Here is a 12582-nt window from a genome sequence, read left to right on the forward strand (position 1 = left end):
GTGAAGGCTTCTTTTTTACTCAGTGATGTTCCAAACACAGAGAAGTCTAAGTCTGTTACGCCCTTCAGACTTACAAGCCCAGCAAGCATATAAAAAACTTCTGCATAAGTGTTAAGAGCTTTATGCGTCAGCAAGCAAGCTTCCCATTCCTATTTGTGTACAGGTGCCTTATTACACTATTGACAGCTTTTCAGCCTAGAGGTCTGGCGTAGGTTTTGTGTTTCCAGAGAAAATAGTGTGTTGGTAATTTTATTAAGAGAGCCACGAGACAGATTTGGGAAGGGAGACGCATGATCCTCTCCCAAAAGGAAGGAGGCAGCAGTATTGCTGCCCATCAGTCCAAACGGTATCAGCATCTGTTGGTTCCAAATGTCCTTTCCCCACAAAAAAGGCAACACAAAAATCAACTTGGTCTCTCCTTACCATCACCCTCTTCAGGTACGTATCCAGGCTTATTCTTATAACAGAAGAACATCGAAGGCGCATTGAGAAAGCCAGCACGAGCTCTCTGCTCTGGGATAGGTGCTGGTTCATCAGCAATTATAGCACCATCAGATGGAGGATTGTCTGATGGCACAGTCGTCATCTCAGCTTTGGACAGAAATTGAGCCAAACGTGAAGACTGAATTACTTCAGAACAGCAACACTAACCCCACAGTGCCCTTATTTCTGAGCTGAGCTGTCTGCAGCAATGTGTACTACTGAATCACTGAGTAACTGTGCGGGTTTGACATCCCAGAAAACATTAACCAGCAACTGAAGAGGAGTGGTTTCAAATTATTTGGGGGAAGTCTGTGCTTCTTGCCAACTAACCTCAGTCTATTACCATGGTAGCTGTTACTGAAACTTTTACTGTTCAAGAAGTCATCCTTTAGTTGCATGCTCCTGAGACAACCAGAACACTGCTCTCAGTCTCTGAAATGTAACAGACAGGTGCATAACAAATATTATAGGTATTAGATATTTGAAACGCATGTAATTACGCACCTGAACAACAGATACTAGCACACTAGGTTGACATTGTGCGTTAGGATTCTGACAGGATCAACAGTTTTCATCACTTGCTTCATTTTGGACTAGGCATACAGAACAGCTAAAGAAAAAGACATTTTTGAGTAATTCTGAGCGGTCTTTGGAGCATCTACTTGCTCAAGTTTAAAGGAGAATCGCTGAAGAGAAGCTCTGGTATTAGTTTTGCTTGGATTCCGGCAGGCAGTGCATTAGGAGGCAGCATGATTGTTTCTCACCAAACAGATTATACAGTCCCATTGACCTTCCTGCCTTTTTAGCAAAGACAGATCCACATTTCTCTTGTGCAGTATTACGGCTGGCTTTGAAACTTGCAGCACATTCAGTAAGAGAGGGCCATTACTGTGTTTCCCACATAGCTGGATTTGGGCTTTGGCATGAAACAGTGCCACAGTGTAGCTGTAAGCAACACCACGGCATCTCTCCAAACAAGCTGTAGAGCAAGAATGACTTTGTCAGCTACTGACAGATCTGAGGAGCATTCATCAATGATCTTCATTAGGCAGTGCTTTCTTTGAAGACAGGGTTTGTGCACTTCTTGTGCTTCTGCCAACACACCATCATTCACAAACTCATCTGCCTTTCTTTGCCAAAGCTAAGCGACAGTATTTAGATTAATGAGAATCAGCTGGAATGCAAGTAACAAAAAGCATTTGGGGTAATGCAAGCTAGGAACCAACCTCGGCAAGATTCCAGTGTGAACCACATTCTTCATAGCTTCAAATGCTAGGAAAGCATCATCAGTTTTGCCTTCAACTGCATCCAGCACTGCAAGTGCTATACGTGCCTCTTCTTCATAGGCTGCAACCTGAAAGACCTACAAGCAAAGTGAAAAACAAGTTATACCTAACGTACACACTGATACTTGGAACAGCTGGTGCATGCCAACAGCCAGGAAGGAATCGGGTAGGAGAAAGTTAACAACATCGCTCATTTTCCTCTAAGACAAGAAAATACTTCTGGAAGAAAGTCGGTGCTCAGGGAGGTCAGTGTCATCCAAGCAGATACAGTTCTACAACTAAGAGAAGTTCTCAACAAATACTGTTTCCCCCTTCACCAGATACATTCTGATACTACCAAATCTCATCGTTAGCACAACCCAAAAGAAACCCAACAACAACAACTACAAAATAAATAAACAAACACAACAAAAAGCCCAAGCAATGTAAATGTGGCTCATTTCCAGCTGGGACAGACCTGCTTTCTTCAGCTTGTCAGGTATGATGCAATGTGTTGGTTCTAGGAGAAAAGCAATGCTGATAACACACCAATGTTTATAGCTCCTGCTAAGCATGTTGTGCACAGACAAAGCTGTTCTCAGGAAAGGATCCAAGGAGCTGGGAAAGAACAGAATTAGGACAGCTGGTTTACGCTGGCCAAAGGGGTGTTCTGTACAGAATGGCATGGTGCTTAGCCATCTTCTGGGTCTAACCGCAGCCAAAAGCTTGTATATTGTCATATAACACCCTCTACTCTAATCTTAGATCAATCCATCTGCACCTGAATGTCCACATGATGGAAATGCTTGTAGAGAGGATCAGTCAGTTCAGGAACATTTTTGTTCTCCCTGATGGTTTCCAAGCTAATCAGAAGTTTCTTTGCCCAGTGTATTCCTTCTGGTCACAGAACAATTCAGACTAGCACCCTGTTGAAGAAAAGAAATAGAAGCTATCTCAACAAATCCAAATCAAGTGTTACCTTGTTTGGTTCTTACTGGTTTTTCCCCATGTGCCGGACTGTGTGCTCTGCTGATTCCCATTCCTGCCTGTTCATGCAGCAGGAACCAGTGTGCAGCAGTCTGGTATTTATAAGGCAGACTCTTCTAATGCAGTCTTCAAACAAGAATTTGCCAGCAGTTACTGTTAATTGTTTATTGCCTTCACCCAGGACTTGGAAAACCAAATCTAGAAGGAATTGCATTAGAAGACCATTAGTGGTCTAATGGAATAATCCATTAGTGGATTATTCCAGCTTGCAGTGCCCACATATTTGGGAAGCTTGCTTCATCACTTCATTCCTACCTTGGCAGTGAGTAGTTACAATTGCTTTATCTTTCTTGTGTAATCATAAATGTTTTAGAGCAAACAGCTGTGTCTTGTGTGCTTTCACAGTGCCAGTACGTGTGCTGGTGACCCACTTTGGAAGTCTGAAAGCAACTTTTAACTACAGCATAAGCTCTTAAAACTCAGAGGATCGAGGTGTACCAGCAATTTAATCTGGTGATATTATCCTCAGGATGATAGGAAAAAGACTGGACTAATGTGACACTGCCTGCTGTAAAACCAAGTTTCTGTAGAACTTCAAATACATTTATTAAAATCCCCTCTCCAAACCAGAAGCACATGTTGTCTGTTCAGCCTTTTAATTTCACGTCTTGAAACAATCAAACCCAGCATGCCCCATAGTACCTCTGAGCATGTATTTCTGTGCTTCATGCTAATATGTTCCCAATGCAGCATTTGCCCCCACACACCGTGTGCACACAGCCTCACCTGGCATAAACAGCTGTATGCGCACAGTGCTGCTGACTTCCCAGCACAGAATGCCCTACCACAAGGTCTAGCCTGGTTCCTTCCAAGCTGCTAAGAGCAGACATAAAAAACGTGTTGTTTTAGTTTTGACCCTGTGTGTATAGTTATACAACTGAACACTTAGACAGCCAATAGGTAATGTAATGTAAATGTAAACACAGGGTATACAGATGCTTCATACAAATGATTAATATGATAGAAGGATAAAGGGAAAATGCTCACCAACATTGAAGGTCCACAGTAAAGTCAAAAAAAAAAAAAAAAAAATCACCAGAGGAAGAAATCCTGCCTTAGAGCTGGTCAGCCCTTACATGAGATCTGGGAGAGTTGGAGCCAAGCTCCACCCCTTCCAGTAGCACAGCTGAATTACCTTCACCTGTGCTCCTGCAGCTGACTCATTGCTTGCCTCAGGTGGTCAATCAGAAGTTCAGGCTGTGATCAGTAGTTTCCTATACACTTTGTTAAGGTCAAAATACACTTCAGAAAAGCTGGTAAAGCAATTGCTCTGCCAGTTGTCCTCCAACTTTGCTGTCACTCTAATTTGGCTGTTAAGATCTGCAAGCTCCACCACAAATTACACACCAACTTTGCTTTCTTTCAGAGCTGGTTTTTGAGCACCTGCCATGTGTTCAAGGGATGGACTTGTGCAGGGACTCTCCAGAACTGGCTGGGAACGCAGCTGTCTCAAGCAAACACAAAACAGTCCAAAACTTACCTGAGAACATCTGGCACAACTCCAAACTTGAGTTTCTCACAATGGTGATGTGTTGGTGCGTCTGGGAGGAGGTGACCCAAATTTACAAGGTGGGCATCTCTGTCCTTTTTCCCAGCTGAAATGCGTTTGAGGATCCAGACTCAGCAAATATCTTCTCGTCTTGTTTGCATTATCACTTCTGTCTTCAGATTCGTTGTGCTGATTCCCTTAGTTGTCAGAGGGAGCGGGGTGTGACCAGGACTCAGCTGGGCTGTGATCAAACTGCACGTACAGCCTCAGAAACTGCTCAGGAAATGGTTAAAAGAGCCGCTTCTTCTTCCTTGAAACTTCTGGCCTGCTGCAGCTTTGATTCTTTAGGGAAGAACAGACATAGCTGTGATTGTCAGGGTCTGTGTGGTTTGATTCTGGTTTCTGGGACATGATGAAGTGCGTGGAGTGCAGGGTGATGGCACTCTAAGGACATTTCCATTTGGGTTGGATTTCCAGGTTGCTGTGTTCAGTTAGGGGAGTCGTGGCACTGAGGTCTGTGTGCAAGGTCTTGCAGGCAGGCTCAGACTATGCTGATGGCTGCAGTTGCTGTCACTGTGTGCTTGCAGCCAGCACCCTGCTGCCCAACTCATGCCACCCACGTGTTTCCCTGGCGTGTTGAAACAAGCAGGAAATCCTGAAACTTGGGAGTTTCAAAAGCAGTGTGATTTGTCTCCTCGGGCAAAGTCCTCAGCCAGAACTGCAGTAGAGACACCCCCTGGAGCCAGCAACTTGGGGTCGAAAGTACTGGATTGGAAGGGGTCAGTGCCAGGCACCCAGCTAACCTGTGGAGGTAACAATGTGCCTAGAACTAATTTGGCCCTGGACTTCCAGAGAGCCTACTTTGATTTTTTGCTGTTGCCTACTTGGAGGAATCTCACAGGCTAGAGTGCTCAAAGGTAAGGGGGCCATGAGAGCTGGGCAGCATTTAAATAGCGCTTCTTCGGAGCTCAGGATTGGTGCATCCCTAAGAGAAGGAAATAGGGAAGGGGGGTGTCCTGGAAATGGGTGATGCTGAGATGGTGAAGATGTTGAACACCTTCTTTACTTTGTTTTTCACTTCAGTGACTGCCCCTTGGGACTCCTGGGCCCTGGAGGGAAGAGAGAGAGCTTGAGAAATGGAGAGCTTCCCTCTGGGTGAGGAGGGGGTGATCTGAGAGCATCTGGTTAGGATCAGCGTGCACAATCCATAGACTCTGATGGGATGCATCCACATGTGTGGAGGGAGCTGGCAGAGGTGATTGTCAAACTCTTTATCATCTTTGACAGGTCTTGGAGGAGTGCCTGAAAGCTGGAGGAGAGCCTGTGACACTGCAGTCTTCAGAAAGGGCAAGGAGGAGGATCCAGTAAACTGCAGGGCAGTCAGTCTCACCTCTCCCTGGAAAGGTGGTGGAACAGCTTGGTCTGGATGCCATCTCCAGGCAACTGGAAGGGAAGAAGTTTACCAGCAGTAGACAGCTTGGATTCACCGGGGAAATGTCATGCTCAGCCAACCCTGCAGCCTTCTGTGATGGCATCACCAGCTGGGTAGATGTGGGGAGAGCAGTGGATGTCATCTACCTTGACTTCAGCAAGGCTTTTGATACTGTCTCACATGACATCCTGGTAACAAAGCTGAGAAAGTGTGGGATAGATGAGTGGATGGTAAGCTGGGCTGAGAACTGTCTGACTGGCCAAGCTCAGAGGGTTTTGATCACCAGCACAGCGTCCAGTTATAGACCTGTGTTCCCCGGGGTTTGTTGATGTGTCTGGTCTTGTTCAGTATCTTCACTGATGACCTTGATGAGGGGATAGTGTCCACGCTCAGTAAGTACACCTATGATACAAAGCTGGGAGAAATGGCTGACACACCTGAAGTCTGTGCTGCCATTCAGCAAGACCTGGACAGACTGGAGAGCTGGGCACTAATAAACAAGAAGTGGTTTAACAAAAGCAAGTGCAGAGTCTTGAATCTGGGAAGGAATAGCAGCAATTATCAGTACAAGGGCATGCAATGTTGTGTGGGCACATGGGTGTGCAAAGGAAGAACAGTGCTGGGATGGGCTGTGGTGGGCCAAAGATGCATAGTGGACCGAAGATGGTAGATGCAACTCTGGACCAAAAGTCATGCAGCAGCTCATGGAGTGTCACTGGACAAATCAGGCCGTGTGCTCTTTGGGAATCTCTAATTGTGATGGTTTATTGATTGACTGCAATCAAACTACAAGTACTGAGTTGGGCAGCAACTGAAACACCGTGCACTGCAGCCGCTGCCTTGTGATGTTTCTCCTCTCAGTCTTTCAGCTGCAGCTTCTGCATCATCTCTGCAAGGCTGTTCATCGCTGCGGAGAACTGGAAAGAAACAAAGCAAGCGTAGAAGTAGGACAGAAACAATCTAGGGAGATCTCATGAAGAAACTCTGACCAGTAAACATCCAGAATGGCCCCGTGTGGCACAGCATGTTCCTTTCATTCAGGTCACTGACACTACTTCCCAGGACACACTGCCTATGCTCTGTCGTGGAAAGGCTGTTTCAAAGGTTGCAGTGCCCGACATGGCAAGCTTCTTTATCACAGCAAAACCTTCTGGCTGTTACCAACCACATCCTTCTCAAGCCAGAGGAAGGCGTCCAAGCTCCCCATGGCAGCTCTCACTGACAGTGTCATTTCCTCAAACACACAGCTGGCTGCTTTTCTATTCCATTGCTTCCCTCAGGATTTTACCATCTCTTTCATATCTGACAGATGGAGGCACTGAGACCAACAAGAGAATGTGTGTCTGTGTTCACCAAGGACTCACCTCTATATGTGCAGCTCTCTGAGAAGCCTTTTTCAATTCCCTTCTCCTTTCTTTTTGTCGTTGTCTTCTTTCTATAAAGCAAGAATACCAATGAATTCATTTTGTTAACAGCAAAACTGCAGAAACATGGGTGCTGTGAAAACAAATGGCAGTCCAATGACAAAGCAAATGGGACTAGGAAGCCTCTCAGACATTTCCAGGGGGACATACAGAAGACCACTGTGAAATTAACAGAAAGAGATGCATTTAGGTATTCTGGCACCTCACTGCCTTTGGACTTTGTAGCCTTCAACTCTTATCCCCTCTACAGAGCAGGAAAAAGCAAGCCCTAAGCAAACTCAATGTGTTGCACTTCACCAGGACGGTACCGCAGCACCTTCTTACCTCTTTGCTTGGAGCTCAGTGCTGGGGCAGGCCCAGGGTGTGCTGCTGGGGCCGGCACACTGTCTCTGTTCTGGCCTCTGGCTCTTTTGGTAGCAGGCAACTGCGCTGCAGTCTGTTTCTCTTTGTCCAAACCCTTGCGTTTACACCCAGCCAGGGTCTTGGAGACAGAGCTGGGACCTGCTGTTACAGGAAGCCCTCCAGCCTGAAGATGAGCTTTCTCTGAAAGCACTTCCTGCACCACTTTCGCATAGATGTTTCCATTTGGCTCCAGGCATACATCTGTTATAATCAAGAAAGGAGAAGCAGTAAGATTTAAAGAGTGACCAAGGCTAATTTCTGTAGCAAAATGGGCCACAATACTAGGAAATCTCATCTTGCGTGTTCACAGTAGCGGATCTTAGGATCTGAGCTGAAGGGTGGGTTTGCATTTCAAATCTGGACAGGGAAGGTAATTGTAAATCCCAGGGATGAAGACCTCAAGCAACACGCAGCAAAAGGAGTATGAAGAAAGAATGGCAGAAAGCCTAACTAGAAAGACATTGAATTAAACCCTGATGCCTGTTGTGCATCTGTACCTCTCTTGGGTTCCACGTCACAGGCTGCAGTCCTCCCCAGACTTTCCGCAAGGCTGCTCTTGGCTGGAAGACCGCTTGTGTCAGCTTCTGGCAGAAAGGAACAAGAAATACTTGAAGAGCATCTCCTGGGAGGAAGATTTGAGCGCAGCCAACCACCAACTTCCACTCTTCAAGTGTAGTTCCTACCACTTGCCTTTTTGCTGCTACAGCATGGTGCCATTTCTGCAGTAAGCACAGATCTGCAGTGGACTTCCTTCACTCTTCCATCACACACGCACCCCTTCATGCAGCCCTATTTAGAAATACCCACATTCTGGAAAATACAGACAAAAAAGAAACAGGCAGAAAAGCGGCACTAATACTTTGTCACTGGTGGGAATCTCCACAGAAAGTGCTGTGCTAAAGGTGTGAGGTTAAGGGATCATCACTATCAAGATAAAAGTCACAGCATGGAAGATTTAGCGATGGCGTGCTGACTAGAAGGAAAAAACAACACTTACCTTGGAGCTTGTTCATTTTCCCTCCTATCATCGGATATCTTATCATCATCTACGTAGCTCTGAGGTTGGCCAAAGCCTGTTGCCATGAGCTTTGCTAAACACAACAGTGCTGTGGCTCAGAGGTATTACACCGGCACATAGCATAGGAGAACTCCATAACCCAAGTGTCATGGGAAGAAGAAAGGGGAACTGTTACAATTAATTACGTTCACTAAATTGATAATTGTAGGCTTCTTGTCACACACTACTGCCTACAGCAAAACAGCACAGATATTGACAACTGTGATTTCTGCATACAAGCAACCACTCGAGGATGAGCACTCTCTCCTGTCTCTTTGCCATTCCTAGAAAGACCCAGAAGAGCTCAGTGTTCTCTTGCTGTTAGTTTACATCCTCCAAGCACTTCCAAAGGCACGCTGCTCTGTAGAAAAAGCTGAGCTGCCCAGAAAGTTTGTGCAGGAAGAAGGCAGCAGTGTCAGTGCACGTCATCCTGGGGGATCTGAAAGCATTTGTGAAGAGAACAGGGAAAGAAGAGGGAAGAGAGCAAAACCAACAGGCACTAGCACTGCTGCCCACAGGGGGCGGGGCTTGAGGCAGGGCCTGTGCCAGAGGGGGGCCTGGCACAGTTAGGGCCAGCTCAGGGCCCAGAGCAGAGGGGGAGCAGGCAGAGGCAGGGCCTTGGGGCCCAGGATGGAGGAGGACCAGGCACAGCTGGGGCCAGCTCAGGGCCCAGAGCAGAGGGGGACCAGGCACAGCTGAGGCCACTGCAGGGCCCAGGTGAGAGGGGAACCCAGCACAGTCGGGGCTGCTTTGGGGCCCGGCACAGCCAGGGCCTATCCCCCTTTTTTGCACATATGAAATGCTCCCAGCTGTGCTGCACAGCAGAACATCTTTCAATGGAGATGAAAGCCTGTGAAATGAAAGAATCCTTTCTTATTTCTTTCACATTTGTGTTTGTTGACTGCAGTTCCAACCAGGTGGACTCGCAGTGTCTTGCAAGTGACACCTGGAAGCAGGTACAGACTGGAGACCCAGCACCCTCAATGTCCAGGTGAGTAACAGCAGCCAAGGAGGCCTTTGGGCTCTGCAGGGTCCAAGTGTGGAGCATTACACACAGGAACAGCTGAGTATAAAGACAGTGGCAGAGCTGCAGAGCTTGCCATAGTAGAGAGCCACAGTGGCTCAGCTCATTTGCCACAGTAACACAGGAAATAAGAGCCATGAGGGAAATGCAGATGCCTTCTGCCCCCATCAGAGGGGAGGAATGAGCTGCACTTCCACAGAGACATTCCTCTCACAGCCACTCACACCTCAGGTGTGGAGGGACGAGCTGGGGCTGCTGGTGGCAGCTGTGGAACACTGCCATCTGTGGTGCTCCATCCTGCCCTGGAGGGGCATGTAGAGCTGAGGACCTTTGTCACTGAACAAATGACTGAAAGCAAGATGTAGCAGAGGGAACATAAAGCATTTAATAACTTATCATACAAAGCAATGAGTAATAGAAATGACAGTATTTCCAACCAAATATCCCCCATCCTAGCAGTCATGCCTGATCTCTACAGTCCCACCCAAACAATTTCCCAGCCCCCTCCAATTCATCCTCACTATCCCACCCCTGAATTTCCCTCCCCCAATTCCCACACAGTAATTGCCCACACTAATTACCAGCATGCAGGGCATGGGGAACACCTGTTCCTTGTGTGCAGGCACCTGGAAAAAAAAGAAGTGTCAGGGAACTGGGGGTCTGTAGCAGGTTGTGGAGGCTCTGCATAGAACATAACCCCAGACCACAACCCCATCAGCTGCTGGGGCAGCAGCATCCCTGTCATTGGGGGATGTTGCCAGTGGTGGATAGGGACACAGGGAGAAGCCACACCTTGGTGTAGCTCTGATCTGCTCATGTCCAGTCCAATCCTCTATAGCACTTTCCATCTTCTGTCCTTTGTTCTTAACCGTATCCTTCCTTCTCTTCTGCAATTTTTCTTTCTTTTAGGTGTCTTACCTGTATCTGCTTTTCCCCTCTTCTGTTCTTTTACTGCTCTGGTCAGCATCCAGTGTCTGCACCACAACTCTAGGTTTTGGGATCGAGAAAGGTACACAGGGCATAGATTTGTACAAGAAAAGCTCTCTTGCTGTGCCCAACAGGTGACAAAAAGGGGCCCTCAGGACCACAAAGGCAGCTTGTTTCTCCAAAAAAAAAACAACTTAATTCTTTTCTTTATAAGAAGCATTAGAATCTTACAGAGAAGATGAAAATCATCTTCACTATGCTTTTAGACTGCGCATAGACTAGACCAAGATGTGTGGTGTTGCTTTGATACTTTATGAGGAGCACCGGTATCAGTGGATGAAGCTAACATTGTCTCAGAAGCACAATAATGGAGTACTTTTGTTTATAGTTGGCCTGAATGCAGTACAGGAGTGTGTTGCAGTAGTACTTGTTCTGAAATTCTAGGCTCTGACTAAGAAGTTTAGCAGGGTCCAAAGCACTTGTGAAAACAGTAAAATATTATTACTTCCTGTGTTAACAAATGAGTCTGTTACAATAGGATGATGAAAATAATGCTGCTTTAATGTGCTAATCATCAAACAGAGGATCTAGTCAGATTTCTAACTTCCAGCTCTTTAATTTTAGAGGTCTAGTTTGGAGCCTAGGGGACACATACAAGTTTGCCTGCGTATTAAACCCTTTACGGCATGGGAGAGAGCAAATGGGTCACAGGTAAGGCATTTATTTAATCATAAACAAAAAAACAACCCTTAAAGTATATATGTTTTCTTTCCTGTAAGATGACCTTTTAAAACTTTTTTCATGCCTGCATTACTTGTGCTTCCTTGTAATAGGGATGTGTTTCACTTGAGGACTCAACAAGCATTATACTGAAGTCCCCTAAGAGCTCATTGGGAAGAATGAGCGATAAAACTTTAGGACAGGCAACACAGAAGTTCACCTTTTCACAGGTAAATTAATTCTCTTTAAATGATTTTAAGTTATTTATGGAAAAAGTTGCTTGTCTTCTGTTACTTCATATAAAGCAAACAAGTTTTTCTTAACTGTCTTTAGAATTATCAACGTGTATCTGACTCCTTACAAGTACCTAAATATTGCTTAAACAAAATAAAGAGATTAACCAGCTTCTTGGTAACATTCAGGTGTTTGGACCTGAAGCAACTCAAGAAGAATTCTTTGAAGGTACTGTGAAGCAACCAGTGAAAGAGTTCTTAGAAGGATGTAATTGCCTTGATTTTACGTATGGCGTTACAAATGCTGGGAAAAATTACACATTCCAAGGTATGAGGAGAAATGCTTTTTCCTTGAATTAATTTCTTAAAGTGAGAACTACTTCTAGAAGAGAGAGATGTTATGACTTCTTACCTAGTTACTCAACAGGCCTTGTACGTTGCCTTCTTTTGAATACTAGTAGCCTTGAAAAGTCGTCTTCTTCCATAACAAATATTAATAAATTTACAAGTGTGTAAGACAGCATACACTACAATAACTTTGGTTTTTGTTCCTACTATAAATGCGTGCATCTTAAATGCTGTTCTTTATTTGAAGGCAAAGTATGTCTGAGTTTGTTTGATTTATTGTAGGCAGAAATTAAACATTCTGAAACATTTGATCAAGGTATTTCAATCTTTTTTCAAATTTCTGATTTTAGTAATAACAGCAGCATAGAAGATTGTGTTCCCTGAGCTTTAGTAGTACAGAAATAATACATCAATGTCCTTTCTGGCTGGGAGCAGTTGTTTTTTATGTTTAATATTGTCATAACAAATGAAACGATTGGGTTCACAGGAAACAAGTTCCCCTTATTTCTGTTATTTAGTGTTCTGTTACTATGTATTTCCAATAGTTTTATATGCGTGGAGCTGAAGACTTTCCCATAGTAATACCTTTTTAGGACTTAAATATTAAGAATCAACAGGGTAGTATGTTCAAAAATTATCTTTCTATGCACCTTCCATACAGCACTATAGAAATTCTTCTGCGTATTGTCCTCTCTTGTGTTCATGACTGACTTTAAAACACTGAAGCTTGC

General features: G+C 45.2%; 1 protein-coding gene and 1 long non-coding RNA gene across 2 annotated transcripts; one reads left to right on the forward strand and one right to left on the reverse strand.

Moving 5' to 3' along the window:
* Positions 1-6527: 6527 nt before the first annotated feature.
* On the reverse strand, positions 6528-8259 carry LOC146754420 (zinc finger CCCH domain-containing protein 11A-like). The gene is made up of 5 exons (XM_085527567.1): positions 8226-8259; positions 8040-8126; positions 7465-7743; positions 7081-7151; positions 6528-6633 (listed from the first exon to the last, which is right to left on the reverse strand). Exons 1-5 carry the CDS (start codon positions 8257-8259, stop codon positions 6574-6576), a joined length of 531 nt encoding a protein of 176 aa, XP_085383693.1. The 3' UTR covers positions 6528-6573.
* A 1200-nt stretch (positions 8260-9459) lies between these two features.
* On the forward strand, positions 9460-11801 carry LOC146754421 (uncharacterized). The gene is made up of 4 exons (XR_014939015.1): positions 9460-9590; positions 11175-11261; positions 11384-11500; positions 11693-11801. It is a non-coding gene; the product is annotated as an uncharacterized LOC146754421 (long non-coding RNA).
* The last annotated feature ends 781 nt before the right edge of the window (positions 11802-12582 follow it).

The sequence above is a fragment of the Coturnix japonica genome, chromosome W (assembly GCF_054131305.1).
Source record: "Coturnix japonica strain WE chromosome W, WE-NBRP24, whole genome shotgun sequence".
Taxonomy (NCBI): Eukaryota; Metazoa; Chordata; class Aves; order Galliformes; family Phasianidae; genus Coturnix; species Coturnix japonica.

Excerpts from the sequence above, each read along its gene's own strand:
- LOC146754420 (XM_085527567.1), bottom strand. The coding sequence starts at position 8,259 with ATGGCACCATGCTGTAGCAGCAAAAAGGCAAGTG. Across the intron at positions 8,127-8,225 it reads TAGCAGCAAAAAGGCAAGTG|AAGCTGACACAAGCGGTCTT; the intron begins GTAGGAACTACA and ends CCTTTCTGCCAG. Across the intron at positions 7,152-7,464 it reads ACTGAGCTCCAAGCAAAGAG|AAAGAAGACAACGACAAAAA; the intron begins GTAAGAAGGTGC and ends CTTGCTTTATAG.